At 49.1% G+C, this 19,447-nt stretch overlaps 1 protein-coding gene across 1 annotated transcript in view; it reads right to left on the reverse strand.

Moving 5' to 3' along the window:
* Positions 1–489: 489 nt before the first annotated feature.
* Positions 490–19,447, reverse strand: part of LOC142733338 (ephrin type-A receptor 8-like) — a 32,956-nt gene continuing 13,998 nt past the window's right edge. The window contains exon 3 of the mRNA XM_075849515.1: positions 490–1,281. Within this exon, the coding sequence (XP_075705630.1) occupies positions 490–1,281 (792 nt within the window). The remainder of the gene's footprint in view (positions 1,282–19,447) is intronic.

Here is a 19,447-nt window from a genome sequence, read left to right on the forward strand (position 1 = left end):
GAAACTGCAATCACACTACATCTCCGGGTCAGCCCGATCCTCGCCCTGCCCATACTCCAGCCCACAGAACCTGCAATCACACTACATCTCCGGGTCAGCCCGATCCTCGCCCTGCCCATACTCCAGCCCACAGAACCTGCAATCAGAGTACATCTCCGGGTCAGCCCCATCCTCACCCTGCCCATACTCCAGCCCACAGAACCTGCAATCAGACTACATCTCCGGGTCAGCCCGATCCTCGCCCTGCCCATACTCCAGCCCACAGAACCTGTAATATTAGAAGTACAGATGATTCCTCTTGTTAAGGAGACATAATCTGGAGGGGGATGGGAGTTTGCACTGAAATGGTTAATTCATGTCCCGTTCTGAAGTAAGGACAACAATGCAAATCATGTCCCCAAATTCCCCACAGAATTCTCCGATATTTGTAACTCTCTCCCATGTCCTTCATTCTCCAGCACTCCTGTCCTAGAACGGTCTCCAGGTTCCTCATACATTGGACCTCTGTCCCTCACACATCATCTGGACCACGTATGAGCCTGTAATATTGTAGACTGGAGCCTGACCATTTCCACACCAGATACTAGAACTCCTTCTCTCCACGGTTTCTGACTTACCCACACAAGAGTCACTGCGTTCCTCGAAGCCGGCGCTGCACACACACTTCCCGATGGGGACAAGCCATTCTCCCTCTGCACTGCAGTACATTTTTGGGGTGTCCCTCTCCTCCGAGTGTCCGACACACTCTCCCCGTACCTCCACCAAGGAAGATGAGTCCGCTCCAGTAACTGCTTCTGAGAATGCGGCCAAGTTGCGCACCATGGCAGGACACTTCTTATAGTACACGCGCACGGACACAATGGCGATACAAGCCCCTATGTCCTGAAAGGCCAAATAAAATCCACGTCTACTCAGGGGTCCCACACCGCGGACTTCTGTATTAAGCTTGAGTCTCCGTACCCCAAGATCAACACTGGTGAAACTCTCATCTGCGGCTATTGTGTCAATCTTCAGGAACTGACTCTCTCGGGTGCTGGTGCCCAGGTCCCGGTCACTCTCCGTGTAGTACAAGTTGAAGGTCTCTTTACACGTCCCCAGTACCCCGGGCATACTGTTACAGTCTCTCAATGTGAACTTAATCTCTGCATACACCCGCCGGGCACCATCTCTTTGCACCCAGTTTGTCCGCAGCCAGTTGTTCTGGTTTGGAGCCATGACGTTGCAGACTTGGTATGTATGGATAGGGCTGAAGAACTCATCCATTTCATTGATGGAGTCCCACTGTGACAAGATAGAAGAATCACACTGTTAGTTTAAAGGAACAGTGTCATCACAAATAATTTTTTTATATGTTAAAGATGTTAGTGCTTTAATAAAAACGTTTATATTCATTTGTGTGTTTGTGTTTTACTGTTTCTTATTTTTACACTTTTTCTTCCCTATGGGGGCTGCCATTTTTTGTTCCATTTCTGTGTGTGTCGATTAACGACACACACAGACATGGAATACGGCAGCCACAGTCCCATAGGGACTGTGAACGGCTCCCGTCCCATTGACTGCCGTGTACGGCGTCTGTGTGGGAACTGCGCATGCGCCGCTCCCACACAGTCCTATTCGAAATTGGCGCCGTCCGGCGCCATTTTCCTGTGGACCGGAAGTCGCGGCCGGACAGTAATATTACTACTTCCGGTCGCGGCTTCCGGACTTGTGCACATGGAACAGCGGCAGCAAAGGGAGCGGACGGGCCGGAGGGAGCCGCGGCGGCAGGAGCAGGTAAGAGATTTCAATGTATGTTAGTGTTTGTGTGTGTTTACTACTGTATGTAAACCTACTACACTGTGGGTTACCTCAAAAAATGGCGACACACAGTGTAGGAGGTTAAACCTTTCAAACCCCTCGTTTATCCCGGCACTAGCCAGGATAAAGGAGGGGGGGATGCTGAGAGCTCACTAGAGCGAGGGCTTTTAACCCAATGTTGCAATGCTGCAATTTTGGGAACTAGCTCCATCTAGTGACCAAAAATGGGTAGTATTATAAATTAGAAAAAATTTATAATATTTCCTGTCTCTTGAAAAAAATAAAAAAAATTTGAACAATGTTTAATCACCCACACACTAAATGTTTAATTTTTTTAAAAAAAACATGTTTTTCTGGCAACACATTCCCTTTAAGGTAAATCCCATGAAAATCCAACAAAACTCTAGGGCTGCCCCAACCCAGATCCCAGCAGAACACAAATATTCCTTCATCATTCACACAAACCGATGGTAACTACTATGTTCAAATACAACATGACAGCCGATCCCTTCTCGGAATAGTTCTGAGCACCCCCTAGCGCTCGCCGCAGGCAGGAAGAATATTATCATTAAACCCCCTGGAGCAAATTTACTTAGACTGGCATTTTATACACTAGTCTTACATTAGAGCCCTCAGGAGTACGTCTTTGGCTTTCCATGTGCACAAAGTGAGATTTACAATAAGCTACTAACTGGCGTCGATTTCCGGTGTAATTGACACCAGTTTCTTGTTATTAAATATAGTAAATGTCTCAGCAGAATAGTGAGTGCAGCTCTGGAGTATAATACAGGATGTAACTCAGGATCAGTACAGGATAAGTAATATAATGTATGTACACAGTGACTCCACCAGCAGAATAGTGAGTGCAGCTCTGGAGTATAATACAGGATGTAACTCAGGATCAGTACAGGATAAGTAATGTAATGTATGTACACAGTCACTCCACCAGCAGAATAGTGAGTGCAGCTCTGGAGTATAATACAGGATGTAACTCAGGAACAGTACAGGATAAGTAATGTAATGTATGTACACAGTGACTCCACCAGCAGAATAGTGAGTGCAGCTCTGGAGTATAATACAGGATGTAACTCAGGATCAGTACAGGATAAGTAATGTAATGTATGTACACAGTGACTCCACCAGCAGAATAGTGAGTGCAGCTCTGGAGTATAATACAGGATATAACTCAGGATCAGTACAGGATAAGTAATGTAATGTATGTACACAGTGACTCCACCAGCAGAATAGTGAGTGCAGCTCTGGAGTATAATACAGGATATAACTCAGGATCAGTACAGGATAAGTAATGTAATGTATGTACACAGTGACTCCACCAGCAGAATAGTCAGTGCAGCTCTGGAGTGGGTGGAGTAGGACGTGTGGAGAGAGCTGCTGAGATTACCGTGCAGGCCTTGGATCCAGGGACTTTCCTTATCCTATCTGCCCAGGCCTCATACCATCTGCCTGGGCTTGGAAAGTACCCTGAGGGGGGTTCCATCCTAGGATGGAGCCTCAGACCTCTACCTCCCGGAGCATGCCAGCTGGCTGGGAATATGAAAACAGTCGCGGGGGTGAGGAGATCATCTCGGGGCAAGGCTATCCTGGCTCCCCCCGTGGCTGGAACCCTGGATAAGGGTATGGAGACGCGGTCCGGCATGGTGATAGAGGTGTTGTCGTCTGGAGAAGGACCAGCACTGTCCGGACATTTGGATGATGGTCGTGTGGAGGAATGGGGACAGCTGAGGACCGGAGAGACGGTGGAGAACTTCAGCTCCCGTCTGGCTATGCGGTTGGAGGAGTATCGGGACCTCAGGAAGTCGCTGCAACGGCTCCGTGCGGACTTGGCGGTCGCCAGAGGAAGGGCTGCAAAATGCACAGGAGGTAAGAGGTCCCGATACCTTTTAAATGTGAAATCCTTGTTGGAGGAAATAAAAGAAGTGGAAGAGAGACGTGAGGAGATTTTGGCAGGCGGAGGGGTGTTTGGTGAAAAATTAAAAAATGAAGAGAGGTTTGCCGAGATGGCAGAACCTATAAAAATAGAAAGTGTGGAGGAAGACAGCAGAGCCCCAGACACAACAAAGGAAATTGTGGGGGAGAAAATGGAGCATGAGAATGCAAAGTCCAGAGAAGGCTCAGATTCTGAGGCACCCAGGAGCAGTGAGGAGGAGGAGGGTGGACTCACAGCTGGGAGAAATCAGGAGAGTTTTGATACTGACAGTGAGCGGCCTCCAGGATTACTCACTCAGATCCGTAATGTGGAGTCGCCGGTATCCTTCCAGGGATTTTGTTTCGGTGCGGAGTTACCCGCAGAGGAGGAAAAGCAAAAGAAAAAAAAATTTAAGAAGAAAAAAAAGACAAAGGAAAAAAAATCTGCTGAAGGTTCATTTAAAATGGTGTATACAGCAAGATCCTTCCTGTGCTCTGAGCCTGATGAAAGTCAGGATCAGGGCGCAGGTCCCGCAAGACCCCCAGCTCAAGCCTCTGCAGTGGGGCTGGAGCGGGAATGCGGGGAGAGTGTTACGGGTCCGGCATTAGAACACGTGGTGGTCAAAATGGCGCCGGACGCCAACCCCTGCAAAGGGGGCGGTACTGGTGGCCTGGTGACGCCAGGGGGTGTGTCCCCGTGTCCGGTTAATGGCGAGCCCGGGAAACTGGTCTCTGATGCGAGTCAGCGGTCTGGAGAACGGGTAAACCAGAAACCGGATGTGGTGTCTGAAAGCCGGAAGTCTGTCGGTGTCGCAGTAAAGCCGTCAGACGTTCCGGACAAGGGCGGTCACAGAGGGGGCTCCGGCTCTGTTGGCCACTCCTCTGTGGGAGGGGGGAGTGGTCCGGCGCCGGAGGCGGCTCCAGTGACGTCAGTGGCTCCTTCGTCCGCATCGCTGAAAAGTGGTGTAGGTGAGAATGGGGCTGCTGGCGTCGGGGGCGACGGTGGCCCCTTTCCCAAAAATGTTCAGCACTCAGAACAGATGGAGGTTAATGAGGCGGAGGGCACAGCAGGGACACCGCTTATAACATCTGGTGGCGTCCCTGCAAAGGTGCCTGATGATGCGGAGACTGAAGCAGTGTCTACCCACACAAAATGTACAGGAAAAATACATAACATAGAACCAGGCCTGGCCAGAAGGATGACTGCAGGGGGACCTGGTGGGTTAAATGAAAAAGTTGTGGCTGTGGATGTGGAAACTGCTGGGGGTATGCAGGTGTCTGTAAATAAAGTTGCTGGAGTGTCTGCTGGTAATGGGGTGTTGAGTGCGCTGTCTGTGGGTGGTGGGGATGGGGTATCAACCAGGGGCAATGGGCCTGGCGCTCCTCTTGCTGTGACATCCGGCAGGTCTTATGCTGGTGTGGCAGCGGGGGGACAGCGGGCCCACCCATCTTCATCCTCAAGGTCCGGGGACGGTAACTTGCAACAACGTCTCTTGGACGCTTTAAGAGAGGGAAAGCAAACCCTAACCATAGGGGGAGTGCAGAAGGACCTGTCTTTCTGGATAGACAGATATGGTCTAAATGCCTTCCGAGAGCAACGAGGAGATCAGTGGTCGCTCCCAACAGCCGGGCAGGCTGTAGCCAGGAGGAATGTGGTCCGTCTCCGGTGGCGTGGCAATGATGCGTGCCCTCCCAGAAAGAGGGTGGTGGAGCTGCTGCTGGGGATGGGCTTCAAGGCGAGTGACATCTTTGCCTTGATACATCCTCATGGCTCGGTCGAGTTTGACATCAGCTTTGTTCACCTAGGGGGCCCTGAGGTCTTCTGGGGGAACTACGAGCTGATGAAGGACGAGCCTGGCTGGCGAGACTTTGCTGCACAAGCAATTTCTCGCCAAAGTGGTCCCAAGAGAGTGACCGTTCTTACCCGTAACGAGTCACTCTCTTGTATTGATATCATGACCTGGTTGGGAAGGTACGGAGAGGTAGTAGAGATGCCACGGAAGAACATGGATGAGTTTGGCATCTGGTCAGGGGCCTGGACGTTCATGGTTAAATTAAAGCGTCTGGGACAGACGGTGTCCCACATACCATCGTCTGCTTTCCTGGGAAGAGATCGGATCCTTGTCTTCTACCAGGGGCAGCCGAAGTTGTGTCACCGGTGTGGCGACCCCTCACATTTGAGTGCAGGCTGCAAGGTGCAGAAGTGTGCTCATTGTGGGGGGATTGGTCATCTAGCCGCATCGTGTGACCGTATTCGGTGCAACCTGTGTGGTGACTTAGGTCACCCGTTCAGTCGGTGTCCTCGCTCTGTTGTCAATGCTTGTTCCAAACCTGCGGAGGATGAAAGGAGGGAGGCCTCCGTGGGTGAGGGTGCGGGCAGGGACGATGGGGCACAGGGGCAAGGGAAGAATGCAAAGAAGGGTCCCCCTTCTCGCCAGAGAAGAGCGGAGAAGCGAAGGAAGGAGAGGATTTGGAGGGCGCTCCAGGAAACTGGGACAACCTCTGATTCGGATCTGGATGCCCCCCCTGAATCTGATGCCCCTGGGGAGGCCGAATTGAATGGGGAGATGAGGAGGATCCAAAGGGAGCAGAGGGCTGAGGACTCTCAGTCCTCCCACTATGAAAGTGTGGGAGAGGAAGAGAGGACTCAGCCTACAGCAAAAGGGACACCGGGCAAAACACAAGGGCCAAATACATCTGGCCCCGCCCTGGCCCAGGAAGGTAAATCCTGTACCCCCCTGGTGCGCTCTACTGATCGATACCATGCTCTCGTGGACATTCCAGCCTCTCATACTAAGAGGGAGGGCATGGTAGGGCACCCTAGAGTCGTTGAGCCTCCCCTGCTGCAGGGGCCGTTGCCCCCAGAGGGGGAGCTTGACCCGGTACTTGGGGATGAAGATGGGAATAGGGTGGTGAGTATGGACTCCTCAGTTTGCAAGAAGCGAGGCAAAGAAGGGGGGTCCTCATCAGATAGAGGGGGGGGTGGGAAGAAGAAAGCCGTCTAACTCAAACATCCATGATGGCGGCACCCACTCCGTTGACGCTGGCATCAATTAACGTTGCCAGCATTAAGTCAGATAGGGCGAGATTTGCAGCCTTTGATTTTCTTGGCCGAGTTGAAGCCGACATTTTGTTTTTGCAGGAGACCAGGCTGTCACTTTTGGCAGACGTCGTTAAATCTAGGAGGGAGTGGCGACGCGGGCCCTCCTACTGGTCTCTTGCGGCTGAGCCCTATAGCGGAGTGGCGGTCCTTTTCACCGCACCGGTAACATGCCGACGGATGATTGAGTTAGAAATGGGGAGGTGCTTGATCTTAGATGTCCTCATGAGGGGACAGGAATTAAGACTAATCAATATATACGGACCCCAGAGCAAATGGGACCGTAAAAGTCTCTTCATGAGGATTAAGCCTTTCCTTTTTACAGGTCGACAAGTTATCTTTGGAGGGGACTTCAATACTGTCGTGAGGCCCCGAGATAGAGGAGGTTCCGGAGATAAAAAATTGACCTATGATAGTGTAGCATTAAAAAATATAGTTAGCGATGCTCGCCTGGTGGATATCCACATCAGGCATACCCCAGGCCACTCGGGTTTCACCTATCGTAGAGGTAGTTGTAGGTCTAGGATAGACAGGTTTTTTTTGAAGGAGGAAGCCATCTCTTCACCAGTGTCCGTTGTTGAGGTGGAGTTCTCCGATCACTGTATGATTATTTTCTCTTTGAACATTGCAGAGTCCCTCCAGATGGGAAGAGGTATATGGAGGCTGAATTCTACTCTCTTGGAAGAAGCGGAGATAAGACAGGCCTTTGAGGATTTTCTTCAGAGCCAGGTACCTTTGTTGGATCTCAGTGGTACTAAGTCTGAGTGGTGGGAGTTGTTTAAAGTCCGGGTGGCAGGATTTTTCCGCAGGCTCTCGAGCCTCAGGTCCATGAGTAGGTACCGCCTATATCAGGAACTGAGGAGGAAACTCGAACATCTGGTCTCAACCGGGGGTAGTGGGGAGGAGATCTCCGTGGTGAAAGCTTTGCTCAGGAGGTGTCAGTATGATAGGCACACATCTTTAGTTCTTGAAAGGAATTTCGGGAGGTACCGCTCGCCCGACCCCTACAGGAACTGTAAGATGTCAGTGAGTCGTAAGGTTGTGACAGGACTGATTGATAGTACAGGATCTCTGAAGAGATCCAAATCAGGGATCTTGGAGGTCGTCAGATCCTTCTACTCGCACCTCTTGGGGAAGCAAGATCCAAACCGAGACGAGATGTCGGCTTTCCTGGCTGAAACCATCCCTGAGCCAGGGGTAGACCCCTCTCTCGGTGTTTTGATAGACTCGATCAAGGAAGAGGAAGTGGGATTGGCGATTGATGGGCTTGCCCTCAAAAAATCGCCAGGGCCGGATGGCTTAACATCCGAGTTTTATAAGACTTTTAAAGGAACCCTAGTTCCCCTCTTGACTGAGGTGTTTAATGAGTGCCTTTCCTCGGGTACTTTGCCAATGTCAATGAGGAGGTCGGCCTTGATCGTTTTATCGAAGGGTAAAGACTCGACCCGTATTGAGAATTGGCGTCCCATAGCGCTGCTCAATACGGACAGAAAGGTTCTCGCAAAGGTGCTGTTTAATCGGCTGGTGAAGTTTGCATCCCGGCTCCTTTCGCCAGTCCAGCATTGCTCTGTTCCAGGCCGCAGCACATTTAGTGCTGTCCTCAGTGTCAGAGAGGCAGTGGAGCAGGGAAATTCTGGTCGGTGGGAGGGGTACATCCTGTCCTTGGACCAGGCCAAGGCTTTTGACCGGGTGGACCACGAGTACCTCTGGTCGGTCCTTCTGAGGTACGGCCTACCGGGGGGGTTTGTCAATTGGCTACAGACCTTATACACTGGGGCTGAGACTTTTGCGCTGGTGAACGGTTGGGTTGGAACCCCCTTTGAGGTTGGGTCTGGTGTCCGCCAGGGTTGTCCCTTGAGCCCTTTGCTATATGCGTTCGCAATTGATCCTTTTCTTAAAAGGATCGATCGTGGGCCATTGGCGGGAGTCGGGGCCGGCCTGGAGGGGCCGGAGGCCACTCAGAGGGTGGTTGCGTACGCAGACGACGTCTCTATTTTTGTCTCCTCGAGAGGGGAGGCAGAGTGGGTGATGTCGGAAGTGGAGCGTTACTCATTGGCATCTGGGTCCAAGATCAACCGGGATAAGTGCAAAAGTCTCTGGCTGGGAGGAGGAGATCCTGGTTTTGATCTCCCGGACACCCTTCCAGAGCCTCAGGGGTCTGCTAAGATCTTAGGAGTCGAATTTGGCACGGGTGATTACCCCAAGAAGAACTGGGAGGATAGGCTGAATCCAGTTGCCCAGAAGGTCGACCAATGGAAGGGTTGGTCCTTAACCCTGAGGGAAAGGGTTCACTTGGCCAAGGCCTACCTGGTGCCCATGTTGCTTTACCTGGGCAGTGTGTGCATCTTGCCAGAACCTCTCTGGACTCGGGTCTATAGCCTGTTCTTCCAGCTGTTATGGGGGAACAGGCTCAACCTAATCAAGAGGGAGGTTACTTACCTACCAAGGACACTAGGCGGGTTAGGTATGGTTAACCCGGTGGTGTTCCTAGTGAACACCTTTGTTAAGATCAACCTGGCAAACCTCTGGCAAGAGAGGGCTCCTTGGTGGATATCCTCCTGCAGGGGGTGGTTTCGGCCTTTCTTCCAGGAATGGGAGAGAGGAGGGCAAGTGAAAGACCTGCGTACACCTCACGGACATCTCCCGGCTTATGCCACCCTGGCGCTGAAGATTGTTCGCCGGTGGGGTCTGGAGGTGTGGGAGATCAGGACCATGTCGAGAAAATTTCTTGACAAGAGGGTCCTGATGACCCACTTCCAGAAGCCCCTGGCGCTCAAAGACTGCCCAAGTAGTGACCTCGGGGTGGGATTAAAACTTTTAAATTCAGCGAGGATTCCCCAGAAGTTTTGGGATCTGGCTTGGCGTTGCTTCCATGGGAGACTGTATGTGAGGGACAATCTAAAGTGCAGAAGCTCTGATGATCGGGATTGCCCCCGGGAGGAGTGTGGCGGAGTGCTGGAAAGCATGGAGCATTTCCTGCTTCATTGCCCTTTCAATACAGAGGTATACAAAAGGGTGGGAGCCTCCATTGGTTGGCCAGGCCTAACCAGCCTCTCCTATGCTGGGTGGGCCTATGGAGTGTTCGGAGACCTCGGTGGTAGGGACCATTGCACCTTGTTTCTAGTCAGTATAGTGGTCAGGCACTTTATGTGGAATGCACGATGTCTAGTTTCTACCCAGAAGAAAATCCTCCTAGTGGATGAGGTTGTTAGCAATATCATGGGTGACCTGGTGAAGGTGCATTCTTTGGAGGTTGGCAGATTGGGAGCATCCAAAGCCTCTCGTCTTTGGAGGGGCTTTTCCTTTTGGGTGCCTTAATGTGTCTGCCTTCATGAGGGAGGGGGGGGGTCGTCACCGGTGCTCAACTGGAGGTGGGGGTCTGCGTTCCGCTGAGGCACCAAAAAAAAAAATATAGCGATAGGGCTCGGAATAAGGGAAAGGTGAGGGTCAGCATAGGGTCAGCTTTCAATAGGGTCAAGAAAGGGCTAGTAATAGGGTAAGGAGATAGGGCAAGTGATAGGGAGGGTGCAGCGGTGGACGTGGTACCTTGGCCTCTGGGGGGGTGCTGGGGGGGGCTTTCCCTTCTCTCTATCTGGTGATGGGCTAGGTAAGCACTGGAAGATTTTTGTTTTGTTTAGGATTGAAATGGCAGGAAAAAGGTTTACAAGCGACCGAACTTGGTGCTTTCGGGTACGGTGTATTTTGTATATGGTTTGGTATTTGGACAAGTTGGTGACGTGTATTGTATTATATTGTAGAAATGTTGTTAGAATAGGGATAGACTTAAGGGGGTTAATAGATAGGTTGGGAGGGGGTCGGGGGGGGGGTTTGCCTGACCCAGCCCCGGACTATGCGGACATGGGAGGACATGGGGCGGGGGGCTGGGCTGGGGTGTTGGGTGTGGTGGTGGGGGCCAGCATCTGGACTATGCGGATGTGAGAGGACATGAGGCGAGATGCTGGCTGGGGTGGTGGAGTTTAGGTAAGAAGGGTAAGGTTAGGGAAAGTCAGGATGTGTATAGTGTGATAAAAAAAAAAAAAAAAAAAAATTGGGATTAGTATTATTATATTTTGGATTGTTTTTGTTATTATTATTATTATTATTATCATCATTATTATGTTGTTTCTTTAGGCCCTTGGTTGACGCGGGTCGGGGGATTTTCTGTTAGTACTTTGGATGACGTTTATATGATGTTTGTATATATTCTAGTTATTGTTTAGCTTCGGATGAAGTGTAGATGTAAGTATATAAGAGTGGGGTGTATGTGGCCGGGTCTGGTATCGTTTTCTCTTCTCATATACAGAGATGTATAGAAGAAAATTTGTTTATAAGAATTTGGTTGTGACTTTTTGGTTATATGGAATTAGTTATGTATTTGTTTTTCAGTTTATGTTTTGTAAATTTATATAAAATAAAGAGATACAGGATGTAACTCAGGATCAGTACAGGATAAGTAATGTAATGTATGTACACAGTGACTCCCCCAGCAGAATAGTGAGTGCAGCTCTGGAGTATATTACAGGATATAACTCAGGATCAGTACAGGATAAGTAATGTATGTACACAGTGACTCCACCAGCAGAATAGTGAGTGCAGCTCTGGAGTATATTACAGGATGTAACTCAGGATCAGTACAGGATAAGTAATGTAATGTATGTACACAGTGACTCCACCAGCAGAATAGTGAGTGCAGCTCTGGAGTATATTACAGGATGTAACTCAGGATCAGTACAGGATAAGTAATGTAATGTATGTACACAGTGACTCCACCAGCAGAATAGTGATTGCAGCTCTGGAGTATAATACAGGATATAACTCAGGATCAGTACAGGATAAGTAATGTATGTACACAGTGACTCCACCAGCAGAATAGTGAGTGCAGCTCTGGAGTATAATACAGGATGTAACTCAGGATCAGTACAGGATAAGTAATGTAATGTATGTACACAGTGACTCCACCAGCAGAATAGTGAGTGCAGCTCTGAGGTATAATACAGGATATAACTCAGGATCAGTACAGGATCAGTAATGTAATGTATGTACACAGTGACTCCACCAGCAGAATAGTGAGTGCAGCTCTGGAGTATAATACAGGATGTAACTCAGGATCAGTACAGGATAAGTAATGTATGTACACAGTGACTCCACCAGCAGAATAGTGAGTGCAGCTCTGGAGTATAATACAGGATGTAACTCAGGATAAGTAATGTAATGTATGTACACAGTGACTCCACCAGCAGAATAGAGAGTGCAGCTCTGGAGTATAATACAGGATGTAACTCAGGATCAGTACAGGATAAGTAATGTATGTATACAGTGACTCCACCAGCAGAATAGTGAGTGCAGCTCTGGAGTATAATACAGGATATAACTCAGGATCAGTACAGGATAAGTAATGTAATGTATGTACACAGTGACTCCACCAGCAGAATAGTGAGTGCAGCTCTGGAGTATAATACAGGATGTAACTCAGGATCAGTACAGGATAAGTAATGTATGTACACAGTGACTCCACCAGCAGAATAGTGAGTGCAGCTCTGGAGTATAATACAGGATATAACTCTGGATCAGCACAGGATAAGTAATGTACTGTATGTACACAGTGACTCCACCAGCAGAATAGTGAGTGCAGCTCTGGAGTATAATACAGGATGTAACTCAGGATCAGTACAGGATAAGTAATGTAATGTATGTACACAGTGACTCCACCAGCAGAATAGTGAGTGCAGCTCTGGAGTATAATACAGGATGTAACTCAGGATCAGTACAGGATAAGTAATGAGATTATTTGGCATCTTTAACAATCATTTATGGATAAAATATTTCATCTCCTCAATTATCCGTTTTTCATAGATGCAATTCTTGTGCATCCAGTTTATATTTAGCCCCCCCCCCTTCTGTCTTCTTGGACGTTTTACTAATTTCTACAAACTGTACATTGTGATTTCGGATCCTGATGTTGAGTTTTACTCTATGGATTGAGATGTGCCTGGAATGGCGCCTGAGAATCCCTGGACTGACCGCTCCCCAGCCTTCCTGTGATAAACGGTTTGGTGCAATTTAGGGAGCAGAGCTGAGGAAAAACCTGAACAAGTTGATATTCTTTAGAGGAACTTACTAATACGAAAGCATTGAATGGTTTAACACTGAGGTTTCAGCTGCAACAAGTGGTCAGAGCAGGAACAGTGACCCCAGACGCCCCCGGGAGCCGTGTCCCAGCTATTGGGGGATGGAAGTCTCCGCCATTCTGACATAATCCCCTTATTCTAAATGATTGTCAGGGAAAGTTTTCCGGAGTCTCAGAAACTTGTGGATCCTGTGAAACAAAGGAATCTAAGGAACGTTTTCCCTGATTCCTCCTGACGGGAGACGTTGTCAACATTAGCAAATAAAAGAGACCGGAGGGGAGCCGAGGCCTTGGGTTTGGCGTTGTCTATTGTCCGTTCAGCAGTACGGTGACTGGATCCATTGGGGGATGTGTAGACCGTGCTGGAGCAGACGCTACTGAAGTCAGACATCTCTGCGGGACTTTTGTTTTCCAGAGAGATTAATCATGGTCTGACTGTTCACTCAATCCTTGTATAATGATATGCTTATTAGAAACGTTGCGGTAAATGCCTTGTCGCGGAACTGAAATGAGCTCGGAGCAGCAGGTGCGGCTCTTAAGCCTATAAACAGGGAGCGAGCAGTGGGGCTTGTGTAGTCAGTAAATAGGGAAACGTCTCCCACCGCTGAATTGGTGATATCAATCTCCCTTATTAAGTGAGATGCAGGCGGGATGGTCCTGGCTCACAGTTCTGCGGGGGGGGGGGGGCAGGCAGAGTTTCGCATGTTTAATACATTAATTGTAGCGCCTGGAGCAAGACGCTTAATAACATTTTATCCTTGAAAAGAAAAAGCTCTGAACATTTGCAAAAACAAATAGCACAAAAAATTTTCTCCGCTCTACGGGAAGATCTGATGTTTGTCTTTAGAACTGGATGGACCTGCTTAGACGAGCTCCTTACGATGGCCGGAGACTAGAGGCCTCCTGGAGGTCACCGTACAAGACCACTATGTGGTGGACGAGATTTACGGAGAAGACGGAGGTGGCGATGGTGGAGCAGCCGCTGCGACATTCACTATGTTCTCTTCCCTTCCTGGAATCTGGACACAACTTCTTTGTGATTGTTCAGTAGCGGTTCAGGGATTAGTTGTTGAACATCATTATTTCTTGACAACAATCTGTCCAAAAAGGCCACCTTCAAGGGGAATTTCATGTGACGGCACTTTTCTTCCTTCAGGAAATGACATCATTGAGTCTCGGGAAACGTGACCATAAAAAGAACATTAAAGAGTCTTCAGTCAAACATTCCTCTGTAGAAGTGGCCACACGAGTGCGTCGACTCTTTACTGGAAAGTTACAGAAGTCCCAAAGTGATGGCATTCCCGGCTCCAGACCCTACCGATCAAACCAGCCATGAAAGTGTTTCACTGAAGAACTCGTTGGGATCGTGGTCTGTAATCACGACTCTCCTAGAATCAAAGCTTTAGGATGTGTGAAACCTCTAGAGATGGAACAGTATAACGGGGGCCCTGGTCACAGGTTCCTGGGTACCGGGTCTTGGAATAGAGACAAAACCGTCCCACGGCAATGGACCCCAGACCTCACTTCCTGGTGCAGGAGAATCCTTGCGTCCCCTTTTCTGTAGGAATGATTATCCTGACACGATGGAGATGGCAAATATAATCTTTACTGAAGAGGCAGATTTCTTGAAGGTGATGAGGACTTTCCCCCATTCCACTCTGTCCACCAATAGTCCTGATCACAGTGGCTCCCACCCGGCCTGGCAGTCTGACCCTTGTCAATACACAGCTTTAGCCCTGTTTAGAAATCTGGCAGTGCACACACCTATTAGTCAGTGACTCCGGGGCGGCCGTCTATCGCGGTGACTTCACCCGTATCGGCAGGAGAACCGGCCTTATTTGGCTCTCAAGAAGAGAGGACAAGTCTTTACTGCTAACTGAGCCAAAGCCCAACAACTTGGCACCGGTGCACAGCCCTTTTTATACCCTTTTCTGAGGCTTCACCCCTCCATTACCCGAGACGTGTGACTATGTGACTCGCGTGTCTCGGAGGTTTCAGAACTAGAGGAGTAAGTACCTCCCTAAAACGGTGCCCGGAAATATCACTGCCGGAGACCCAAAATAACTAAAGTGCAGCATGTCCACAAGCAGCGTAGACAGCCCTGGGGATGACAGGATCCTACCTAACTCTGACGGCACGGCCGTACCCCTTCACTGTGCCCATGACCTCATGTTCCATGGTGCCCCAGGCCGGCTGTCCTATCGGGAATTTTGCTGCATTAAAACTCTCTACCCCTGTGAAAGTCATCGCCACCTGTAAACAGAAAACACACACAATTAAAGGTGCACAATTTAACCCTGGTGGTTACCCCTCGTACAACTATAATACACCAAGCCACAAGGGGGAGCTCCTGAGCCTTATATCCGCTCATAGGTCACATCATTAGAAATAGAAGCACAGAACAGACGTCTGGAAATCATCCATTCCTATTTATCTGCAGCTGCAATATTGTGCGAACCCCTCCGAAAACTTCTCCTCTGTTATTAGATTCATGAAACTAATTTTATTCACATATTTTACAGGTGAACTCTCGTAAAATGCATTATGAAATAAAGCCGAGCAGCCGGACACCGGGCTAATTGGAGCTTAGGAGATTCATGACGGTTACACATTGCCGGAGGCAGAGAAATAATCACAGATTTATAACCAATGCCCAACAGAAAGTCTTGTGCAGCCCAAACCTCTATTGTGACAGCGGGGGGAGGGGTGGAAGTCTCTCCGCACGCGCCACCAGCTGAGAATTATTGGCAATGCACCAAGTTCAGGCCTCAGATGATACTTGGGGCACTACCGGCTTCTTGTCCCTGATGACCAGCCATGACCTGACTAATGTTCAACGACTGAAAGCACCTTCGTGAGGGGGAGAAGTTCAGTCCCGGACTCTCGTTCCTGCTACTAACCCCGCGCTCCTCGAGGCTCCGACTCACCAATATAGAGAGAGAACTGACAGACTCTTCTCTGAAACCTCCATAAGGTCTAGTTCACACCACTGATGACCCCACCGTGAACCTATTCCTGCCAGCAGCCGCAAGATTCCTCCCTCCCATTGACATCAATGCGGAATACGCCCGAAGATCGAGCAGGACGCTTCTTTTTTCCACTAGCTGGAAATATCCCTCCATGTGAACATACCCTCCCTGGCTCTATGCCCATAATTAGAGCTTTTATTGACTCCGCGACCCAAACATTTACCAGCATCCGGATCACGGCGTCAAACAAGACGCATCAAACCATTCAACACAAACATCAATATTTATTTGTAATTGAATTGACAGCCGGTTCGGCAGAATTGGCCCTGAAATTAATATCTGTAAATTCGCTCATCCCTACATGTGATCTAGTAAGCAGTAGGGGGCACTATTATTTTTTTGAGATCATCACCTGCCTCCATGCCAGCAGGGCCCCTGTGTGCACATGCGGCGTCCGCTGCGATCAGATGGACATTGTTTGGGTCCCACTGGTCTTGTAGGACGGGTTTTCTTGACAGCATTTTGTGGCTTCCACGGAAATATCACAAGTATTGAGAAGATGATGAGAAAAGTCAAGTTGTTTAAATAAAACCTCTAGTGGAAATAAAAACCAGTCGCAATCGGCGTAGAGTTGTCCGAAATAAATGATTGATGTGAGCGGTTACTGGAGGTCGAGCGACGCCAAACTAAACACAACCGGCCCATGATCGCAACATTCAGTAATCGGGACTGCGTGATCCCGTCTCTTCCCATACATTGTCAGGAAAGTATACACCCAATGGCGGATCATCATAGGGCGTTTTGGGCGTCCGCCCGAGGCTCCCGGGGGACCCATGGCCGCTCAAAGTACAATTTCTTTGTGTTTTATTTAGGGGTCTGGTCTAGAGGCTGTATTAGATTAGGGGGTCTGGTCTGGGGTCTGTATTCCTTAGGGCAGTCAGGTCATTATTAATGTAGGGGGTCAGGTCTGGGGGTCTGTATTAGGTTAGGGGTTCTGGTCTGGGGTCTGTATTAAGCGAGTCAGGTCTGTGGTCATTATTAGTGTAGGTGGTCAGGTCTGGGGTCTGTATTTAGGGGGGTCTGGTCTGGGGACTGCAATAGTTTAGAAGTTCTAGGAACTGTATGTGTTCTATGATCTAGTCTGGGGTCCAAATTTATTAGTCTGACAAAAACGGGTTGTCCAGGCACATTGATAGGTCATCAGTATGAAAAACCGGTCCGTGCCCAGACAAGCCCTTTAATGTAGGGTTCTGAGCCTTCGTGTCTGAATTTTTGTGTTTCTATAGAGGCTGGAAATGGCTGCAGAAGATATCTCATCAGGAGAAGTCGCCATAGCGGTCTGTGTCAGAAGGAGAAGAAAAGAGAACGACTCCCATCAGAGAAGACGTCACCTGTGAGTCACTGGATCTATAGAGGAAATCCTTGTATTCTACATATATTTTTGTACCCAAAACTAATAGACAAATGCGTGTTACCATAGCCATTGTCAAGAGGATGTGTCCCTACAGTGTGATACTGTCAGCGATGGTTGGAGACTGTCAGTATGTAGGGACACAGCCCTTTCACAAAGGGAATTGTAACAACAATTTGTCAATGCTCGCACAGAAAGGTGGTGTTTACTATAGACACGGCAGAGCGGCGGTGGAGAAGGGGGGCCAAGTTTGTGGAACAGCCCAGGGTCTATGGTCTACTTAATCCGCCACTGTATACACCCCCATCAGATCCGCAGAGGTGACGTCTAGCAAACCGTGTGCCACCTCTGTGAAATATTTCAGTATCCGCTATACAGGAAGTTCTACATTTCCCAGGAAGTCTTTGGCACGTCGGGTGGCGCGGGGAACCGCATGGAAGGCTTTTCTGATGTTTTATTCTTCAATTTAAAGTAAAAAAATAATTATAAAAACGTAATTAATGGGTTTCAAACGTCCCTTTACTTCCTGTTGGGAAAGCCGGGAAGAATTTCCTTTTGGTTTAAACGAACGATGTTCTCCGCAGAAAAGGTGAGATTGTGATCAGCTTCATATCTCAGCCCAAATAGCGGGTCTCCCCGGAGATCTTTCATCCACAAATTCCTCACTGTTAGTTTGAAGTGTTTTTAATAAATGAGGTTCAGTCTGTCTCGTCTGCTGCCATCGTGATAACATCCCCCAGCGAGACGAAAACGAGGACATCTTAATTAACTAGGGGAGGTTCTAATTCCATTTTCAATCAGGCCGTTTCTTGTGGCTTAAATGAAATTCAACACGTGATGGAAGTAAAAAAGAGGATGATGGAAGACTTGGCGAGAAGTCGGGGGCGGCACCGGTGGACAAGGCCGAGCTTCCAGGAAAAGCTTCAGACTGGACAGATACAGACTCTCCCCTGTCAGCCCCGTCTCCAGTCTACTACGTTCTATCACATTAGACGGACATCTTCATACTGCGTGATACCGTGACTCTCGGACAAGGCCAATTCTCTGGCTGATCTGGTCCTCCATCCAGCCAATCCCTATGGTTTCTGTGGTCAGCTCTCTCGCCTCTGCTTCATTCTTCTTTCGGGCTATTATTAAGCTGGCAGCTGATGTCATCTTTAACATAACCGTGAAGGCTGGAAGATCCGTCAGTGTACTTGTGCCTGATGCATGTTGGGGATTGTAGTGAACACAATGTGCCAGATATACAGCTTAGATTTCTCCTCCACATGAGATAAAGAAGATCAGAAGTCACTGAGATGTCACCATGGAGAGATGTCCCCAATGTCCTCGCAACTGAAACCAAACACGAAGATCAGAAGACATCGGTGTGAATGAGAACAAGACGTGGAAAGAATTCCCCCTAAAGCCACAACTGTGCATGAGCTATCCGGAGGAGACATGACCCGGAGGAGACATGACCCGGGGGAGCCCTGACCCGGAGTAGCCCTGTCCCGGGGGAGCCCTGACCCGGAGGAGCCCTGACCCGGAGGAGGTGATGTGAGAGTTATTTATGGACCATTATGTTTCTGGTCCTAAGTCTGTATCTGGTGAGAGTTAAACATGGAGCCCATGACAGACTGAGAGGTAACAGCAGAAGAATCAGGGTCCCCAGCAGTAGAGCTCCTGAGCTGGGGGCACTCATTCGTTCCTGAATGAAATAGGGTTCACTCTTCAACTTGCATTTCTTCTCGTGGATTTGGGGCTTTAAAGAGCAGCATCAGGATCTGTCCCATAATCACAGGATAGGTGATAAATATCTGAGCTGGGACACCCACCGATCACGAGAACGGGCTTACCCTGCCGATTTTGGGAGACTGATAGGAATAAAGTGGCAGCGCTCAGGCTCGACCACCGATCCGTCATTTATGAGTGACCTGATATAAGATGATGTTCCCTTTGCCGGCTGCACACAAGGTCTCCACTCCTCGGGCTGCTTTGGTGGCATTTTCCAGTTGTGAACAGATGATGATGATGATGAGACGATGAGAGTTCTCCTTGCTGTCACTTTCTTATATCTTTAGAGTCGGTGATAGCTTAGCCGGGTTCTCCCAGGAGGGGCATGAAGGGGTCAGGCT

This window comes from Rhinoderma darwinii, unplaced genomic scaffold, assembly GCF_050947455.1.
Source record: "Rhinoderma darwinii isolate aRhiDar2 unplaced genomic scaffold, aRhiDar2.hap1 Scaffold_939, whole genome shotgun sequence".
Lineage (NCBI taxonomy): Eukaryota > Metazoa > Chordata > Amphibia > Anura > Rhinodermatidae > Rhinoderma > Rhinoderma darwinii.